General features: G+C 40.7%; 1 protein-coding gene and 1 non-coding gene across 4 annotated transcripts in view; one reads left to right on the plus strand and one right to left on the minus strand.

Moving 5' to 3' along the window:
* The window catches only part of FAM114A1 (family with sequence similarity 114 member A1), a 112,207-nt gene that overhangs the window by 49,304 nt on the left and 41,216 nt on the right, over positions 1 to 21,687 (plus strand). For all 3 annotated transcript variants that reach the window (XM_049631956.1, XM_049631958.1, XM_049631957.1), the window contains exons 2-3: positions 5,245 to 5,597; positions 15,684 to 15,771. In XM_049631956.1, coding sequence (XP_049487913.1) covers positions 5,253 to 5,597; positions 15,684 to 15,771 — 433 coding nt within the window. In that variant the 5' untranslated portion in view covers positions 5,245 to 5,252. The remainder of the gene's footprint in view (positions 1 to 5,244; positions 5,598 to 15,683; positions 15,772 to 21,687) is intronic.
* On the minus strand, positions 2,958 to 3,064 carry LOC125924077 (U6 spliceosomal RNA). Its single transcript, XR_007458262.1, has one exon. It is a non-coding gene; the product is annotated as a U6 spliceosomal RNA (small nuclear RNA).

A 21,687-nucleotide genomic window follows, 5' to 3' on the forward strand; every position in this document is an offset into this window, starting at 1 on the left:
GAAGATTTTATTTGTTTACAAAAGGACAGCAGCTTTTCAAGTACCATCACTCAGTTCTGCCTTCCTCCCACGAGCCACAGCAACTGCCTTTTCTGGGCAGTGGCCTTGTTTCATTCTTTACTATTTCAACTAGGCATTGGCTAGTCATTGACACACCATCTCCAACCTTAAATATCCTAAACTTTATATACCAGCTAAAGGGAAGTATGCATTTTTTTTTTTAGACACCGTCTGGAGAGCTATTCCCACCTATAGACTTGTTTATAGGAGTGTTATTACTGAACCCAAGGATTTTTATTTAAAAGGAGACCTTCTAGGGGCACCTGGGTGGCTCAGTCGGTTAAGTGTCTGATTCTTGATTTTGGCTCAGATCATGATCTCGTGGTTCGTGGGTTCCAGCCCGGTGGTCAAGTTCCATGTTGGTGGTGCAGAGCCTGCTTGGGATTCTCTCTCTTTCTTTGCCCCTCACTTGCTTGCACTATTTCTAAAAATAAATAAATAAACTTTAGAAAAATAAAAGAAAACGTTCTAACTTAGTTAACCTGGAGGTTAAGGAACAAAAGAAAGACGATATGGATCATTTGGAACCATTAGCTGTAAGATAGCTCTTGAGTAGTAAATGGGGTAAAGGCATTTTCTGTTTGCTTTCATTTCAAATTACATTTAAAAAAACTTTAGGGGCGTGTGGGTGGCTCAGTCGGTTGAGCGTCTGACTTCGGCTCAGGTCATGATCTCACGGGTGAGTTCGAGCCGCGCGTCAGGCTCTGTGCGGAGCCTGGAGCCTGCTTTGGATTCTGTGTCTCCCTCTCTCTCTGCCATTAATCCATTCTCACTCTGTCTCTGTCTCTCTCAAAAATAAATAAACATTAAAAATTTTTTTAAATAGTAATAAAAAATATAAATAAATAAAAAATTTTAATTCCAATATTGTTAACATCCAGAGTTATATTAGTTTCAGGTTTACAATATAGTGATTCAACAATTCCATACATCACTGGTGCTCATCATGGCCAGTGCCCTCCTTAATCCCTATCACCTTTTTAACCCGTCCCCCATCCACCTCCCTTCTGGTATCATCAGTTCTCTAGAGTCTGTTTCTTGGTTTGTCTCTCTCACTCTCTTTTTTTCTTTGCTTGTTTGGTTTGTTTCCTAAATTCCACATGTGAGTGAAATCATACAGTATTTGTCTTTATCTGACTGACTTATTTCGCTTAGCATCATACTCTGTAGCTCTATCCAGGTAGTTGTTGCAAGTGACAAGATTTCATTCTTTTTGGGGGGTTGAGTTATGTAAGTATATATATGCCACATCTTCTTTATCCATAAATCTACTGATGGACACTTGGACTGCTTTCTTGGTTTGGCTATTGTAAATAATGCTGCTATAAACATAGGGGTACACCTTCAATCTAGTTATCGTACTACTGGGTATTTGCCCCCAAAATACAAAAACACAAATTCAAATTACATTTTAATCTCAAGTCTCTGAAAATATTCATCAAACAACACTCATATTTGTTGAGCTTCCCACTGGGTTCAAACAACCATGTTAAGTGCTGCATAAAATCTGAAAACAAAACACGGGAGCTCCTTGTGTTCATAGAATTTACAATATACTGTGATAGGAAAACACTCAAGTGACTCTAAACCAAAGGCAAGTATAACTGTCCAAGGTGAGGTAGATGCAAAGCACTCTGGCAGTTCAGAGGAAGAAAAATTCTATCCAGTTGGGAAGAACAAAGAATGGAGGCAGTACTTAACTGGGTCTTGAATGTGTTAAGACAACGTATTGAACCAACAGCCACATGAGGGTCTTTTGTGAATGTCAGGCATTGCATGGATACTTACATTGTCTTGGTCCAGGTTTTGGAAGGGAATGGTGGGAGATACACACAGTGGGAACAGAGTACAGAGGTGCTTGGATGCCAGCTGAAGCTTCTCACCTCCTCCCAGTAGTAAGTGGGAAACCCCTAAGGATGTATGAACAGGAGGGTGAGGGATGGGGAAGCGAAAGGGAGAGTGACAGTAGAGATCTGAGTCCAATGTTGAAGTCATCAACATGAACCATAATGAGACCCTGATCTAGAGTGGTGGCAGTGAATAGAAGTAAAAATAAAAGAAAAGGCATAAATTCTGAATAAAGAGCCTCTAGGATTTGGGCACTGGGAGAGAAGAGGCTGGTGGCACTGCAGTTGGGCTCTGACATGGTTCAAATCTCAAATATGTCACTGAAAGTGTGACTTCTGAGCCTCAGTTGCCTCGTCTGTAAAATAGAGCTCATAATATCTAACTCACAGGAGAGAATACATGTAAGGAGCCTAGACTTAATAGGCGCTCAATAATGATAGGTATCGATATTACATATTCTTGAGAGAGTGAAGGTTTAGTTAATGACAGCGCTGAGGTTTTAAGCTTAGGTTATAGGGAAAATCTAGGCACCATTAAAAGGAACACAAAAGTCAACAGGAAGAACTAGTATTAACAATAAGACCACAGGTTTCCTTTTGGATGGGAACAGTTGTCCAGCTGCCCATTAGAACTACTTATCCAGAAGTAGAATTTTTTTTTATGAATATAATTTGTTGTCAAATTGGCTTCCATACAACACCCAGTGCTCATCCCAACAAGTGCCTTCCTCAGTGTCCATTACCCACTTTCCCCTCTCCCCTACCCCCCCATCAACCCTCAGTTTGTTCTGTGTATTTAAGAGTCTCTTTTTGTTTGCCTCTCTCCCTCTCTGTTTGTAACTATTTTTCCCCCTTTCGTTCCCCCATGTCTTTCTGTTAAGTTTCTCAAGATCCCCATGAGTGAAAACATATGCTATCTGTCCTTCTCTGACTGACTTATTTCACTCAGCATAATACCTTCCAGTTCCAGCCATGTTGCTGCAAATGGCAGGATTTCATTCTTTCTCATTGCTAAGTAGTGTTCCATTGTATATATGAACCACATCTTCTTAAAAATATGGAAGCTTCATGAATTTGCGTGTCACCCTTGCGCAGGGGCCGTCCTAATCTTCTCCGTATTGTTCCAATTTTAGTACATGTGCTGCCGAAGCGAGCGCTAGAATTTTTTTTTTTATTAACAGCGTTATTAACATGTAACACAATAGGTTATATGTATTATATATATCCTTAATATATTGAGATATAATTCACCTACCACAAAATTCACTCAAAGGAATTTGAAAGTTCAGTGGTCTTCATATATTCACACAGTTGTACGGCCATTACCACGATCTAATTTTAGAACATTTTCCTTGTGGACAAAAGAAATCCATACCCATTAGCAGTCATTCCCTCCTCATTCCCCTTCCCTTCTGTCCCTGGAAGCCACTAAATTACTTTCCATCTCGATGGAATGAGGTAGATATTTGAAACTCACGACATAAGAGTGGTGTGTGAAACTGTGAGAAAGGAATGTGATTCACCAAGGGAGAGAATGTAGTACAAGGAAAGGTAACAGCCAGACAACCTTGGGGAATGGCTATGTGAGGGGACAAGAGGGCTACATGTGCACATGATCCTAAGCCCGTACCTCCATTTGGCCAGTATGTTAAGTGGTTTCTTACATACTGTGGCTTTCGTGACAACTTGAGGTTTGACCAATTGGTAAACACCGAGGTCGACAAAAATACTCACTGATTTGACTGAGACTTGACTTCTGGTGTAGTGAGAACTCTGTGTTTTCATTTTAGCCTAAGAAAATTATCATCTTGGGGCAACTGGGTGGCTCAGTTGGTTGAGTGGCTCTTTTTTTTTTTTCCACCGTTATTTTATTTTCTTATTTTTTTAATTTACATCCAAATTAGTTAGCATATAGTGCAACAATGATTTCAGGAGTAGATTCCTTAGTGCCCCTTACCCATTTAGCTCATCCCCCCTCCCACGAGCGTCTGACTCTTGATTTCAGCTTAGGTCATGATCCCAGGCTTGTGGGATTGAGCCCCATGTCAGGCCCCATGCTGAGCATGGAGCCTGCTTGAGATTCTATCTCTCCCTCTACCCCTCTCCCCTGTCCTCTCTCTCTCTCTCTCTCTCTCAAATAAAAATTTGTTAATTTTTTTAAAAAATGAAAATTATCATCTTGAGCTAGCCTTTTAGATCTGTACTGTCCAGTAAGGTAGCCACTAGCCACACATGCCTATGTAAAATATAAAATTAAATCATTTAAGAGTTCTGTTGAACGGTGCTGTTCTACATGACACACTAGCTTGCAAACTTGGTAAAGAGTTTTCTGCTTTGTAGGTAATTTCATAATAGTGACATTCCTCATTTGACTTAATACCTTACTTCTTTCCCTTCCAATTCATCCTGCGTTTCCCTGTGTCGACTATTGTCCAGCAGAACCCAGGCCTTCACCAGCTGGTGTCCAACAAAGCACACTTATGTGTATATGTTGCTTTCTCAATGTGAATCTCTGATGACATCACAAAGCTAAATGTCAAGTCATTTTTGATCAGCTCTCAGGTATTTTCTATGCTTATTCTTATTATTGCTGTGATTGTAATTAATACAGTGATATTAAGTAATTTCACAGACACAGATAATACTCATAGTTCCCATATACATATCCCTGCATACCAGGTACAAGATCCATGAAAGTTTAGAGATAGCATTGCACGGTTACATTAGTTTCCTATTGCTGCTGTAACAAATTGCAACAAACTTAGTGGCTTATAACAACACAGATTTATTCTATTACAGTTCTGGAGGTCAGAAGTCCCAAACTGGTTTTCACTGGGCTAAAGTCAAGGTGTTGGTAAGCCTGGTTTCTTCTGGCATCTCTGAGGGGAGAAAGGTTTCCTTGACTTTTTCAGCTTCTGGTGGCCGCCCATATTTGGCCTGGCTCACGGCCCCTCCTTCGTCTTGATCACCCCAATCTCTGCTCCTGCTCTCTCCTCACCTTTTCCTCTCTGTAATCATATTTCCTTCTGCCTCTCTTGGAGGACACTTATGGTTTCATTTAGGACCCATCCAAATAACCCAGGATAATCTCCATCTCAAGATCCTTAATTTAACCATATATGTGAAATCCCTTTTGCTGTGTAGGGTAACATTCACAGGGTCCAAGGAACAGGACGTAGATAACCTGTGGGGGCCATTATACAGCCTACTCCAAGGTTATGTAAAGTTTCTTATTGGTAGAAGAAAGTTTACTCCTACCAGATTTAATTATTGGGGGCTTTGAATAAAGTTTAGCAATTCTGATTAAAGCAGAAAGTATTTGTAATCATGTTGACAGATATTAAAATGTCTGACGATGCCGGTGACACCTCAGCCACTGGAGACAAAGCAGAAATTACCAAGATGCCCAATAGCAAGTTTTTACCCAAAGAGACAGAAGCACACTGTGATTCAGCTACGATTCCAAATGAGCCAACACCAGCTGACGCCACAGGAGATGGGCATGAAAATGCAACCATTCAGTGTGCAGAGACTGCAAGCACTCAGCACCCTGAGCCCCAACACCCCAGTGCCACGCAGCATCCCCCCAATGGAGAAGTGACTGAGGATGCGCTTGCTGAATGCATTGACTCCGTCAGCCTCGAGGCAGAACCTGGATCTGAAATACCCCTGAAAGAGCAGAGTAATCCGGTAGGAGCGGTTCATTTGATTCGGTTCAACCTGAGTTCTTATCGACACCTACCGTGGGCACAGATTTGTGCCAAGCTCCGTGGGTGGGGGTTGGGGATTCAGAATATACTATGGCATCACCTCTGTCATCAAAAGTGTGTTGGGTGGTGAGAAAAGGCATACATGAGAATAATTGGTCATTATGTTATTTGCATTTTGATGATTATAGTAATACTAATAACAGCCACCAATGACTGGACACATCATTATGCCAGGAACCCCACTAGCCACTTTCGGGTCAGGTAATTCACTCCATACGACAGTTCTTTGAGGTTTTGAGATGGATATTATTAACCTTAATTTATAGATGAGGCAATCAGGAGGCAGCTTAGTGAGATATTAAGCTACTTGGTAATAAATGGAAGATATTGAAATATTGTACATAAAGAGTCCAAGTTATTAACAAGCCTGATTCCACCCTAAAGAAGTCAGTGTTTCTTTAATACCACTTAAATTTTAACACATATTTACAGATCTACTGTGGGATCTTAAACATTCAGATCACTATTTGATCATCAGCTATACCACCTTCCAAAGGACCAGAGGCAGAGCATGTTCATTGCCCCTTCCCTTCAGTGTCCACATCTGTCTTTTGAGGGATTAAGATAGACCAGTGTCTCCAAATTGGTACCTTGTACAATGTCAGTATGACCAACGAGCTGGATTTTCTTGGCATTTTTACCTTCATCCACGTGGGGACTGGTGGGGATGGAGAGGCTCCCAGCATGAAAGAGGGAGGCAGGCCACTCCCCTCCAGTCCTGTGCTTTCCACAGTGATGGTACAGGATGGGGGGCGGGGGGAATAGCAGTTTTCCTCAACCAGGCCCCAGCCCTGCTCATCTGAAGTATGCCACCAGAGACCACCTCTGTGTCTGTCCTTGAAGGGACACTACTACATGCAATGAAGGGGAGAAACTAAACAGAGAACCAGTGCTGGACATTCCCTCTTGAACCTATCGTTAACACTATTAACTTGAGCAAGATACCTAATTTCTCTGTGCCTCAGTTTTTCCCTCTATAAAATGAAGAAGTTGCACATGAAGAGCACTAGGTATACTTCTGACTAATATTTTGTGATTCTTTTATTCAATATCAGGCTTCTTGTGCCTCTGCTTCTTCAAAGGGTTTGACTTTTAGAACTGTTCTAAAATGAGATGGACTTCCTCAGGGAGGAGGGGGTTTCCCACGTCTGGAGATGTTTACACAAAAGCAAACAGTGGTTTTGTAGGGATGTCATGGAAGGGATCTGAGGACCAGCTGAGAGTTTTTATGAGATATGGTACACATACAAGGAAAATTGTGTTTGTGAGTTCCAAGAGTTCACAGACTTCAGAGCCACCATGGACCCCCTAAGGGATTAAGCACTCCTAGACCAGAGGCTCTCAACTCTAGTTGAACATTTCAACCACTGGGAAATGTTTTATTTATTTATTTATTTTTTTTAATTTTTTTTTCCACGTTTATTTATTTTTGAGACAGAGAGAGACAGAGCATGAACGGGGGAGGGTCAGAGAGAGAGGGAGACACAGAATCTGAAACAGGCTCCAGGCTCTGAGCTGTCAGCACAGAGCCCGACGTGGGGCTCGAACTCACGGACCGTGAGATCATGACCTGAGCCGAAGTTGGATGCTTAACCAACTGAGCCACCCAGGCACCCCTACCACTGGGAAATGTTTAAAAAAAATGCTTGGGGCACCTAGGTGGCTCAGTAGGTTAAGCATCCAACTTCAGTTCAGGTCATGATCTCACAGTTTCTGAGTTTGAGCCTCGCGTTAGGCTCTGTGCTAACAGCTTGGAGTGTGGACCCTGCTTCAGATTCTGTGTCTCCCTCTCTCTCTGCCCCTCCCCCACTCGCACTTTGCCTCTCTCTCAAAAATAAATAAACATTTAAAAATGCTAATGCCAGGGTCTGTATTAGTCTGGGTTCTCCAGAGGAATAGAGCCAATTGGATATATATTTAAAATTCCTATACCTATATATACCCATATGCCTGACTCTGGAGACTGTTTTCCCTGCACGCTTTCTATTGTGGGAAACATTGGTTCTCAATTTTTATTATAAAAGCAACTGTTAATAAGTATCTTTGTACATTAAGAAAACCATATTTTCTGCACCATTATGACCTGACCTAAAGAAACTATACTAGCTCCACTAATTCAAAGTATATATGTTCCTAATGGATAGATTATACATTCCAATTTCAGACTTCTAATAATAACAAGACTGCTAATAAAACTAGAGCAAAAAAAAGCACGCTCCTACCTATCCCCCTTCTTAATTTTTTGAGCACACTGCTTTTGAAAGCACTTTGTAAACCTCTTTCATGCCACAGGGTTAGAGCCAATTAGTAGACAGGTATTGCCCTCCTTTCCCTACACGACACTGATAGTTTTCAAGGACTTGGAAAGGAGAGCATTTCTTCATAATGAAGCATCGCAAAAGTATCTGGATGGAAGTGCAAATATTGGCCGGCCAGGTTGGGCCTGTGGCTCTGGGTGTATGTGTTTGGCATTGCACCAGAAGCTCAGTGAAACCAAGATGTGGGAGGAATGCCCATCAGTATGTTTGTTCTAAGAAGGTAGAAAGCCGATATGGCTGGTGGGAGGGCCTTGAGGAAAGAGGGTATTTCTTCCACCAAGGTCGTATATAAACCCTTCTAAGTAGGTGCAAATTTAGTCTCTTTCTAAGGATTACCCAGAGAGGGGGTGGGTGGTTCAACTATCTCTCTTGGTAACCTACCCTTTTAAATTAAAATTGGAAGTCACTTTTGTGTCTTGTCTTCAAGCATTGTTCATTTGCTATTTTATTGCCCTTGTTGGATACTTATTAAAAGAAATCCTTAGCAATGATGAAAACAACTATTTTTCTGTTGATCCAGAAGAGAATTAATTTTGCAGAAAATCTTGAATTGAAAGTTCATTTACAAGTTGGCTGTTTGGATCTTGAACACAGGTCCCTTGAGGAATGGCGGGTCCATTAGGAAAACACCCAAGAAAAAAGCTGACTTGATCCCAGGCATATCTGAGCCTAAAAGAATCTCATTATCCCTTTAAACAGCTTCTATGGGAAAATAACACTTTTAACAGAAGAAAAAAAAAAAAACCTGGCAGAATAGCCTTTGAGAATGTATAAACCAGTATCTTCTAGGACACACTGGATTTTGCAAAAATATGCTCAGATGTGTATATATTTTTTCTTTAAGTGACTTGTATCTGCATAGTTATTTTGGGTCTGAGTCCCCTTAAAGTCCCCATTATTAGCTTCACCTTTGCCTGAGTCAGTCCAGTGGTTGTAACCCGGCAGGTAGGGTGGTGTGACCAGGAGGGACAAAGAGAAGAGGAAGAAGCCAGTGGTTCTGCCAGCTGCTTAGCTGGCACCTCTACTTTGAAGGACCACACCACTGAGTTTATGTACTCAGAAAAGACATCTCTGTCTTTGATGCTACTTCTTTTTCTCATCCATTCTGATGTACAGACTAGAGGTCACTGAGTTGAGACTTCCTGCGGGATCCACTCTACAACATCCATGAGTGATGATTCCCAGACTTACTTGAACATTGGAGATTAGACTAGACTCTCTAAGGCCTCTACCAGCCCCATGACACCACGTGTTGTGCCTAGGAATCTGAGTGGTGCAACTATCTTCAGGATGCCTACAGTCTAGTTGGAGAAAGGAGTGTTGTATAAAAGTAATTATGGCATGTCTTATGGTACTAGATAGGACAGACACAAGGGAAGCCTTAGATGGGGCACTTAATCGGTCTTCAGGAGGTGGGGATGTCTTCAGCCTCAATTTAGAGATGTTTTTCTTAAGTGCTAGTCAGGAGTGACATTTATTTCCAGAGATTTTCTGGGAAGTTATTAGATACTGGCCCATCAGCTCCTGTAAGATCCAATCTAGACCAAATTTCCCTAAGTTCTTGACACGAAGAAATGTTACCCAGAGTGGGGAAAAAAGTCATCTCTACTGTTCAACGCCAATACATAAGTCCAATTATGAAAGTAAAGAATTCTAATGTTACCACTAAAGGTACTCGCAAAGGAAAACATAGACAACCACTGGTTAGTTCTCTCCCTAGGAAAGGAAAAACAGAATAGATTTCGAGCCATAAAATTGCTGTCAAGGGAAACAAAGAAGAGAGAACATAGACCAAGACTCACAGATGGCAGATTTTTGCCACTTAAATAAGTAGAGTTTGCTTCTGTTTTTGTTGTTGTTGTCGTTGTTGTTTTCTTGTTTTGTTTTTGAGTATTTCCTCCTTGAAGACCACTCTACCTGATGGCACTCAGTTTTTGGCTTTGGTGGATGCTGGTGCCATTTGGCCATAGAGGGCAGTACCTCCTAAATCTGGTGGTATATTGGAATAACCTGGGGAGCTTGTTAAAAATTCCGATTCCCTGGCTCTGCACTGAGATTCTTATTCAAAAGATCACAGTGGAAGCTAAGACTGTATTTTAGAAATGTTTTTTATTTGTTTGAGAAAGAAAAGGAGGAGCAGAGAGAGAATCCCAAGCAGGCTCTGCACTGTCAGCACAGAGCCCCACACGGGGCTCAATTCCATGACTCTGGGATTATGACCTGAGCTGAAACCAAGAATCAGATGCTTAACTGAGCCACCCAGGCTCCCCAAGACTCTGTATTTTTAATAAGTTCCTCCAAATGATACTCTTGCAGTCTGTAGACCAGTGTTTGGGAACCACTAATACTAGGACATGGAAACAGCTAGTTGAAGAGTCGGGTGAGATGAGAAGATGGTGAGTTCAGTAGTGAACATGCCATGGGACATCAAAGTGAAGGTATTGTGTGGGCAGTTGGTTATAACAGCCTGGAGCCCGGGAGAGAAATTTAGAAGCCATTAATATTTGGATGTTATTTAAGAAATGGGAGTGGGTGAGATTATCTAAGTGGTATATGTAAATAAAGAAACACAGAGGCCAAGGACTTGGCCCAGGAAGTTTCCTGCCCCTAAGCCAACTTGGCTCTTAGATTCTTTTTGATATGTTGTGGTAGCCAGTAAAGTAGTTGAGACAGCGAGAGTTACCTCTTGTCTTCACGATCTTACCATCACATTCTATAAGGGAAATCAATCACAGATCTCATTGTACCACACCGACATTTTAAAATTGAACATTAATTAATAAGAAAATTAAAAACAGATCATGAGAACTGTTTTCATGTAGACTTGAGAATGTCCCATCGTTCTGTCCTTTCAGGTGCTTTGGCCACCACCCTGAATGAGTTTCACTTAAGACAAATGCCTAGAACTCTAGAGGCAGGGTTTTCTTCCCTTAGAGCTGGCATCAAAAACTAGAATTCCCTGATGTTCAGAGCTGGCTAAAACACCATTTAGCACAGGGCAAAAACCTTTCTTATGTGCTATTAATAAAAAGAGAGGCTCTAAAATAAATGTAACCATTTGTAAACCTTGAATACCTTTAATATCACCATGTAGAACCCCTTTCAGATATTCAGAATGCTATTTAATAAATAGTTCATCAGTTAAAACCCACTTCTGCAATTCAGTATGCTAATTAGCAAAGCATCAGCTGTTAATAAAGACACAGATAATGGAAATGCTCATTATATATGTCTCTGGAGTATGGCTTTCATGATTAGGATGCCAGCTGACCACCCTGAACTCCAGCATATTTTATTAGAATGCGGGAAGCACTTGGATTGTAACTTAATTAAGGCATTCCCCCTAATATCACAATATGCATTTGGCGACTTTCTAACATAAACTGAAATCATAAAAGATGGACCAAAAAAAGTAAGAGTCAGAAGATAGGGCATGGAAGCCATGAGTATAGAGCATTTTAAGAAGGTCAAAGTAGTTAAGCTTCAGACGCTAGTGAAAGGTCAAGAAATAAAATGACTGCAATGACTCCATGACTTTGGCCACAAGAAAGCCATTGTGGCATTGATGAGAATGGTTTCATGAAGCATGGTGGCTGTGAGAGAATCCTGTGGCAGGTGGAGTAATGGAGCGGGTAGATACAGCAGGTAGGCACTTTTTGTAAGAAGTGAAGAAGCAAGATGTGGGGCAGAAACCAGATAAGTTTGAGAGAAACTTTCTGTCCTTGTGATTTTCATTTGTAGGTTTGGAGACGGAGGAAGCACGTACATGGTTAAATATGGGAAGTAGTGGTAGAGAAAGGTTGAAAAGCCAGGAGAGAAGGGAAGACCAACCTATCCAGGCCCAGCGGTGTTCATGTGGAGGTGATAATTTTAACTGAGAAGACATCGCTTCCATAATGCTAGACGGGAAGGAAGTAATTATGAGTGGGGGGTGCAGTTAGGTCGAATTTGTATTTAGATGGGTATTTGGTGTAGGCTGGTGTGTATTTTGTACATAAAAAGGACTACTCAGGCTTTTAATTTAGTTTTAAACAATTAGTGTTCAATGTATTAAGGTTATAAATTCAAAAATGCAATTCTTCCTAGACTTTATGTTCGTCTCACGAATCTTTTTCTATTTGGAAGTCTAGCAATATTGAACACTTTCAAGGGACTTTTGATGAATGGTTAGTCCTTTTTACCAACTTAAATATGTTCAAATATTTTTAAATTGTGTCTATATGAATTTAATGTATTCTGTTTTCTGTTTAAGTACCTCATTTATCTACTCAGAACCTTGCTGAGTGCATAGGAAGTGCTATAAATCTATTAAATAATGGGTTGGACCTAAAGACCTGTTAGATGCCAAGACTATGCATCAACTTAGGAAGATTTCAATTAAAATCATAAGTCTAATCATTCAATTATTCATTTTAAATTGTCTTTTTAAAGTTTCACTCTAATTTTTTAAACAATTGTGCAGAAAAGACCAAATATGCATAGAAATATTAATAGCATGACTTTGATGCTTTAAACCTTTCTATATTTAATTTTAAACATTCTCAGAGTTGAATTATGCATACTCACCAAGGAAAAAAATTACCTGGAAATAACTGAGGCCATTTTTAAGCAAATATTTTGACAGAACTTCAGGCATCCAGAGCAATTTACATCTTCCCTGAATGTCACACTGAGCCCCTTTTTAGAGCAGCTATGTCATGAGTAACAAAACTTAAAAAGGGTTTGGTCTCACAGTTGCAAGCTGTGTGTAGTACCTAATTCTTGATTTACTTAAGACATAGGATAACCAGGTTGATCTTTGATCTTTACAACAGGTACCTATGTTACTATATAATTGTTAAAGTCCTTTGAATTCAATGGAATTCTAATATTTGTACATTTTTTTCTGTCTAATGATACATGTAAATTTGATAGCGTAAAATAAATTAATGTATTTTTTATTTAATGATAAGGACCTTTAAATGGAACACCAGATATGTAAATATCTTTTCTACTTAAAGAACTTTGAACGTGATGGAATCCTGCATTCTTTGTATTCTTAGGACCACACAACAGCTGTGGATGTTTAAATGATCTCCAGCTGAGGGGTGCCTGGGTGGCTCAGTCGGTTGAGCGTCTGACTTCAGCTCAGGTCACGGTCTCATGGTTCATGGGTTCGAGCCCTGCATCGGGCTCTGTGCTGACAGCTCAGAGCCTGGAGCCTGCTTTGGATTCTGTGTCTCCCCTCTCTCTGTGCCCCTCCCCTGCTCATGCTCTGTCTCTCTCTGTCTCTCAAAAGTGAATAAAAATTAAAAAAAATTTTTTTTAATGATCTCCAGTTGAGTTTTGGGTATCCCTCTTGATCAAGCCAAGTCTGATTTTGCTCTTGAAATGAAGTCATTCTTCTGAGAGTTTATGAGCAGGAACAGGAAGTTAAGAGAGTTTCCATCTGGTGGCTTCTGTGTTCTCTGTGAATTAGGATGTGAAGCTGACTGTTTGTTTGCTTTAAGTTTATTTATTTATTTTGAGAGAGCGAAAGAGAGAGAGAGAGAACAAGTGTGGGAGAGGGGCAGAGAGAGAGAGAGGGAAAAAGAAATCCCAAGCAAGCTTCATACTGTCAGCGTGGAGCCTGACACGGAGCTCTACCTTGAGATCATGACTTGAACTGAAACCAAGAGTTGGACTTAACCAACTGAGCAACCAGGCACCCCAAAGCTGTCTGTTAAAGGAGGTGAGGGTTACATGGGGTGAAGGTGAGAAAAAAGTTTTAAAATAACCATATTTGTTTAATGAAAGGTCTGAGTAGATCCATGCCCCCTACTTTATAGACTCATAAGCCATTTAAAGCAGAGACAATACTCAAGATGAGAATTCATGTTGAACATTTAGTTTATATGGTTTTTATATCAAATGTGCACATTTAGTCATTTGAGTATTTGCCATTGATAACAGATTTTCTTTGCAGCTGATCACGAGGTCACAGCTCAATGTCAAAGGAGCTTTATTAATAAAGCAATTGAAGCATTTATACTGCAAAATATTCTAGACTCATTTAACATTTATTTTCATTTGCTAGTCAATTACCAGCTGTCAGAGCATATTAAGTATTATAAATCTGAGTCAAAAGCTGTCACCCCTAAGTGTATTAACTCTCCCTAATCACATAGGTAGTGATTTGTCCTGTAAAAGAATGATATTAATCACCAACTTACATCTGTCTTCATGATGGTATAAAATTGCCACTGGCTTCCATTGCAAAAGTGAAGTAAATCAATGTAGACACCAAAAATGAAAGCAGACAGTCATGAATCATGAGTATTTCCATTCATGTTAACAAGCTCCTTATTGTTTCCAGGCAGAAATAAATGTCAGCCAACTTTCAAAGCTTTTTTGCTTCTTAGTGTTAAAAATGTAGATGATGATGATCACTAGTTAACATTGATGGAGTTTTTATTATGTGCCAGGCATTATGCTCAAAGTTTTATATGAATTATTTCTTTTAACATTCACAATAATCCTGTGAGCTTATTGGCTCTTATATTTATGGTTCTTACACTACCATACCTTTCATTTCATAATGAATAAATGATAGCTTGAAAGACTTGAATAACTTGCCCAAAATGGGAGAGCCTGGAGTCAAACCTAAGCAATTTAATTCGATAACCTCTCCTCTTGACCAGTATTCTATAGTGATGGATGGTGTTTGATATTGAAGAAAATGGGTGAATTTCAGTCATTTATTCAACAAATAAATGTATTAAGTACTCATTGTATGCCATGTACTCTTCCAGGCCCTGGGGATATACCAGTGAACAAAACATTTAAAAAAGAAACAGACGGACAGACTTACTGACTATGCAGGAATCTCATGGAACCCAAAGATAGCAATGCAGTAGGGCCTTGAAGAGGGACAGGAACCAGGGGCTGAGAAGCTGTCAGGAATTCAACAGCTTCTCTCCACATATCTCCTTCATCTGCTCACTCTGATTTCTCTTCATCTGTAGTCACCATGATGGATAGAATATGGTCCCCTATACGGCCTGACTTTTCATCTTCTATTCAAGCAGCCAGCTCAAGCTGAACCAGAGTCCCTCAATCTCAATCCAAATACTTAGGCAGAAGAAGTTAAATCCACAGAGCCCGGGGACAGTGAGAGATATAGTTACAGTGGTCACTGTGAGTGGAGTGGACACCTTGAACGGCATCTACCTCAAAAGGCTACCTGTTGCTGCTGCCCATCCCCCAGCTTACTGGTGCTCTTCTAGACACTTTGCCCGTCATCCCTCAGAACTCCCTCCTGTCACCCCAGAGGTTAGTTGCCTCTAACCTGGAAGAGGACATTTGCTTACCTATGTTAAAGTTGCCCAAGTTTTAAACTTTTTCAAATCACTTTGCACCCTAATATAGTAAATGTTTTCCCCCTCACAAGCCTCATCCCTATCTTCCAGATAATGGGATATTTGGGTCTTTGTTAACATCAAACTTACTTCAAGCAGAGCCCTCAGAAGCCAACACCACTACTAATCAATTTTATTCCAAAGGATGCATTGAAATGTGGGTCGGTGTATTCTGTTATGGCCCTTATAAATGCGAAGCCAGGGAGATATGGTTATTTTTTTTAACTTTCTTTTTGTTTCAAACCAATGGGTGTTTTTTCACTCATGCGTGTACTGAATTGCTAACCTTGGGGCTAATTTGTTTTTCTACAGGCTGTGGATTCCCCATCACATGGAGGGGGATGGGCAGGCTGGGGCTCCTGGGGCAAATCTCTGCTCTCATCAGCATCTGCCACAGTAGGTAAGAATTATATGTTGCATTTGAATGGATAAAGTTCAGAAGCCTAATAATAGCATTTGACATTTTGATCATACCATGTACTGATAGAGTTTAACATTAGCCCATGAGATAATAAGAGCAAATCATTTTTAGTGCTTGCAGCTCTAAGTACTTCATGTATATTGATACATTTTTTCCTCAGAATAACCCTACAAAAGAGGTATTTTGGGGGGGCATCTGGGTGGCTTAGTCGGTTATGTGTCCAACTTCGGCTCAGGTCATGATCTCACGGTTCGTTTGTTCCACCCCAATGTCGGGCTCTGTGCTGTCTGCTTCGGATTCTATGTCTCCCTCTCTCTGCCCCTTCCCCACTTGCACTCTGTCTCTGTCTCTGTCTCTATCTCTCTCAAAAATAAATAACCACTTAAAAAATAAAATAAAATATTAAAAAAAAAAAAACAAAGTCAAAAGTAGCTGCGCTGAGATTTGAACCTAGTAGTATAGATTTAACCACTATATTATATTGCCCCTTAAAATGTAAGATTTGGGCTCTTATAATATATTCTGAAAGTTTTGTCCTTATCATCCCACCAGAATGTTTTAAACAACTAACCTACTCTGTGAAAAGATTTGAGGTATTTCAATAAAATATGCAGGTATGAAGGATAGAGTAAATATCCCAAGGCTGGTAGAGTTAACTGTAATTGAACATTGACCTTGACTCTGAGCTTCTTGGCTGCCAGTAGATTATCAATTTTTCATTGAATGATAAACCAAAACTTAGTTTATCTAGATAAATTTATTTTCCTGGTGTTAAATTTTTGAAGACATTTCTTGTATCAGCTCTGTGTGTACAAAGAGAAAATATAATGGACAGTGTCTTCATCAGCATAGGTTTGGCAAGTATTCTTCGTTGACCAATGCTTTTTTTTAAATTTTTTCTTTTACATTTATTTATTTTTGAGAAACAGAGTGAGACAAAGGGTGAGCAGGGGAGGGGCAGAGAGAGAAGGAGACCCAGAATCCGAAGCAGGCTCCAGGCTCTGAGCCAGCGGTCAGCACAGAGCCCGATGCGGGGCTCGAACCCACGAACTGTGAGATCATGACCTGAGCCGAAGTCGGACGCTCAACCGACTAGGCCACCCACGTGCCCCTCGTGTGACCACTTCTTATGTGCATCTTTCATGAAAACTGAAGGAATAACAGCAACATGTGTAAGATAATTTAGCAAAGGCATTTCATCTTGAAGGTGGAGCAAATGAGGAGCAGGACAGGGAAGCAGCGGGTAATGTGGCTTTCAGATCATCTAAGTCAAGTGTTCTCAAGGTGTACTCCATGGCTGTAAGGATCTTGTAATGGGCCATAAATTGGTCCAATTCACTGGATAGGAGGGATAGAAAGGTCGAAGGTCTTTTGCCCCAGTATGATGGACCATGGTCCCAGTTAAAGGGCCAGCTGTCCAATTTGATAGAATTTAGACTGTCTGGAAGAATTAGATAGACTTCATTCCTCTCTTTCCGTGTCTGGAATATCAGGGAACTCTGGCAAGAAGGAGACGGTGGTCAAATAAATGTTGGCCTTTGGGGAGGGCCCGGAGAGCAGATTTTTTTCTGTTGCTGATTTAAGGGGCCAGGTATGTTGTGGATTCTACATACACAGATGGAAAAATCAACCGAGTTGAAGTAGAGGAACGTGTTTGGTTTTCCAAACAGGAAAGAGTCTCTTCAAGAGAGTGAAGACAGGTACCTGCAGCCATCTTGCTTCCTAGGGAAAACATTTGAGCTTTTAGTGGCTCTCAGATGGATCTTGCCACTGACAATATGTAGGAATGACATGCTTTCTGACCCCAAAACTAAAAATGTGAAGTCCAGAAGTTGACATTTGTTAAATCGTGGAACAGTAAATAATATGGTTTCCAAATTACACAGCTCTCCTCATGGTTTATGTCATAAAACATTACAGTCTCCTGGATGCTTCCAATAGTGGTAATGGTGTCCACATCTGCCCTGGCTTATAATGAATTTGGTGCTTTGAGAAGTTCTATTATAGACAAAGGATTTGCTTTCTTGTTAAAAATTTAAATATAAGTTCCTTCCACAGTAAACACTGAAATCAACTGCCCTGTGGGGAGCAGTTCAGGTGTTTTTTGTACACTTACAAGTGCACCTACCTGAATCTGCTCTGTCCCCAGTTCAGTCTGTCATTGTTTCTCACCAATCAGTGGCTACACCTGATCATTTGACTTTGTGCTTCACTGGATCCATATGAAGTTTTCTATCCACCAACCGCCAGCCTGTTAAACTTACTACTCCGTTATCTTCTTAGGTGTCCTGTCGTAATCTGACCTTTGCACATATATAGCCTAGTGCAGCTGTGGTCCAGTGGACTATGTTCCAAGGCCTCTGGGATTTGTTGCCCAGTTCATATGTAACCAGTAGACGATGCTGGCTTTACTGCTTAAAAAGCAGGATGTGATTCTTGTGGCAGGTCCCACCCCATACTGGTAGGCACTCATCTTTTAATTTGACCTGAAGTCAGTGTGTTAATCTATAACCTATGCTTGTATTTGGTGTTACTCTTGAAGTTTCCCTGTGTCTAAGGCACCATGAAGATGATAGATGTTGGATCTTGTTAATGTTACAACCACTTTAAATTTCTGGTAGTTCTCACCTGGCTTTGTACACTGATTTAAAAAAGCCTAGAGGCACCTGGGTGGCTCAGTAGGTTAAGCATCTGACTTCGGCTCAGGTCATGATCTCACGATCTGTAAATTCAAGCCCCGCATCGGGCTCCATGCTGACAGCTCAGAGCCTGGAGCCTGCTTCGGATTCTGTGTCTCTTCTCTCTCTGCCCCTCCCCCGCACTTGCTCTGTCTCCGTGTCTCTCTCTCTCTCTCTCTCTCTCTCTCTCTCTCAGAAATAAACATTAAAAAATTTAAAAAAAGAAAAGAAAGCCTAGAGATATAACTGCTGTGGACCAGCAGGATCGCTGTGCCCGTCACTGTGGCCACTTTCTCTTTTATGGTTAGTGGAGATATGGTTCATCTGAGATTGGCATTTGCACATTGCCCCATAAAATAGCGGAATGAAGTTCAGTATAACCTCTTGTATTCGTTTCTATTGCTGTATGCCAAATTACCACAAATTTAGAGGCTTAAAACAATGTATCTTAATTATCTCGGTTTCCGTGGGTCAGGAGTTCAGGTCGGGGACTCCTGGGTTCTCTGCTCATTGACTTTACCAGGCTGAAATCAGCTGTGCCAGCTAACTGCATTCTCATTTGATAGTCAGGGTCGTCTTGCAAGGTGGTTCAAGTTGTGGGCAAAATTCAATTCCTTGAGGTTGTAGGGCTGACACCCCCATTTTCTTGCTGGGGATTGGCCAGGGTCACTCTCAGCTCCTCCAGGCTGCCTTCAGGGCCTTCTTCAAAGCCAACAGGATAATCTCACCCACACTTCAAATATCTCCCGTTAGGAAGGGCCTAGTCCCTTTTAAAGGCTCACCTGATAAAATTCAGGCCCACCCAGGATGATCTCCTTTGATACACTCAAATTCAACGGATTAAGGACCTTAATTATAACTGAAAAATCCCTTCACCTTTGCCATACAACTGTCACCTAACCATGGGAGTGAAATCCCAACATTTTCACGATGACCCTGCTGTGCTCAGAGGGGAGGGGATTACCCAGGGTGTGTACACCAGGGAGCAGAATCTCGCCCTTCCTACCCTACCCTACCACATTTCCCTTTTCTGTTTGAAATCCTCATCATTTACACCACTAAGTCCAGAAACTTCGTATTTTTTGTGCCTCTAGCTACATGCTGGAATTGTTAGAAGCATTTAAATCTTGGCATTCTTCTCATTTGCAACCAGCAATGGCCCAAAGGCACATGAGGGAGCTCAAGCAAATTTTGAAATGTTGATGCTTCTCCTTAGAATCCTATTAGATAAATTGGAACTATTTTTAGAAGAGTAGAGCCTAAACTGGCCCATCACCACTGGTCATCGCACCCCGAATAAATGCAATAGCAATAACACTGAATAATACCATCCCTAAGTTACTCCTAAGGCATATTTTGGAGATTTCTGGCCAAGATATGCTGTGACTCTGTGTAGTAATAGTACCTAAAGTAATAGCAATACATACTTTAAAACTGGGTAAGTATCTCCATGGATGTGATAGAGAACTAAAACTTGTAGCATAAGGGGGTGGGGGTGGGGGGCTGAAGTTACGGGTTCCAAGGCTGGAGACAGGCAATGGTGGTAGTTGGGAGATTGACTCCCGAAAGATAATATGGATCACAAGCGTCCCACAAATGGAGAAGTGCCATAGCCTGGCTCGCAGGCTGAAACACAGGGTTGGAGTAGAGTTTAAAAAGTCCTGGGTGCCATCCTGGATTGTCGTCTATATTAAGCTGCTACCTAGGGAATGAGAGAAGCAAGTCAGGGACACCTTCTGTTATGTACGGCATAATATCCACCCAAGACTTTGTAGCACTAATAGTTTATTATCACAGGGAAAAGAGACATTGGAAAACAGAGCACTCCCAGCAGTAGATGAGCTCTTGAAGGTTTATAAATTGCCTGTGGAAAGTAAAGAAAGAAAATTGACTCCCGCTCAGAAAGCTCATGTTACCCCCAGGGTAATTCTGGTTGCAGACACAGAAGTGCAAAACACGTAGTTGGTAACAAAACACAGAGCTGTCAATAGAGCACTAGAAATAGAAGCCAATACTTCTTACACTTGTTGAAAAACTGCAGTCACAGTAGTTGGAACTGTTCAGAGTTTGCAGGAGAGTACTTGGAGAATTGAAACATTAGAAGGTGGTTCTCTCTTAGAAAGGGCGCTGGACCAGGAATCATAAAGATCTGAGACCTGGTCCTGACTGTTACTAACTTGTAATCTCAGAGGACAGTCACTAACTACAACACCATGCACCTTATTTGGATTAGATTCCTTATTTGGAAAAGTATGGGTGGGGGGGACTTAAGAAATTCTAAGATTCCTTCCACCTTCCAGAATATGATGATTCGTTAGTCTATGACTATATATAGAAGGAGAAAGATATTTATAACCCCTATGCTAAATGGGAAAATGCAAAAAATGATTCACTTTTTGCTACTTTGTATTTTCGTATTTTGTCTTTTGCCTCACTTAGGGAAGGTTAAGGGAAAATGAGAAAAAATGGCCTCCCAATACTTGATATAAAATCAAACAGTTCTCAGCCAACAATTATTTTTGGAGAGACTATAACTCTTACATTAGCTCCATCCACAGCTACACTGTCATCATGTTCTAAGAAGACTTGATCACATGCCACCCGTGTCTTTGGACAAGTTCATAAAATGAAATTAAAATTGTTATCATTTGAGATCCAGGCCGAAGCCGGAATGAAAAAGGAAAATATAAAAAATAATGATTTTGATGATCGTTTCAAAGCGATGCTGTGAGAACCAGATGTGATTTCCCGCCAGCATCTGAGAGGCCTGACTTTTTCCTACACGATAGACTGGTAATCAAAATGAAAGTCAACAATGCTGAAACATATACAGATAGAGCGAGGTACAAATTGTATAGTAGAATACAGCAACTTGTTTCTAGATATTACAAAAGTCCTAAATGGCTTTTTTTTTTTAATCTAGTTTTGACAGTTTTATAAGTCTAAACACCCTTTGCAGGATACCTGAGGAGAGAGAGGTGTATCTGATGTGTATATTTTTACCTTTTCAAAATTACCATTGTTCCCCTTTCCCATCCTCTTCCAAGTTATACAGTTTTCCCCTTTTGCACGTTTTAATGAAACCCTTCCACCAGCACTGTCAGAAATAATGACAGCGTTTATTCCAGAGAATGGCAAACTTGTCAAAATGATACTAACAGTGAGAACCCTTAACTGGGTAAATCACTATCGATATCACATGGATTCATTTCTGAAG

This window comes from Panthera uncia, chromosome B1 (assembly GCF_023721935.1).
Source record: "Panthera uncia isolate 11264 chromosome B1, Puncia_PCG_1.0, whole genome shotgun sequence".
NCBI classification, from domain to species: Eukaryota; Metazoa; Chordata; class Mammalia; order Carnivora; family Felidae; genus Panthera; species Panthera uncia.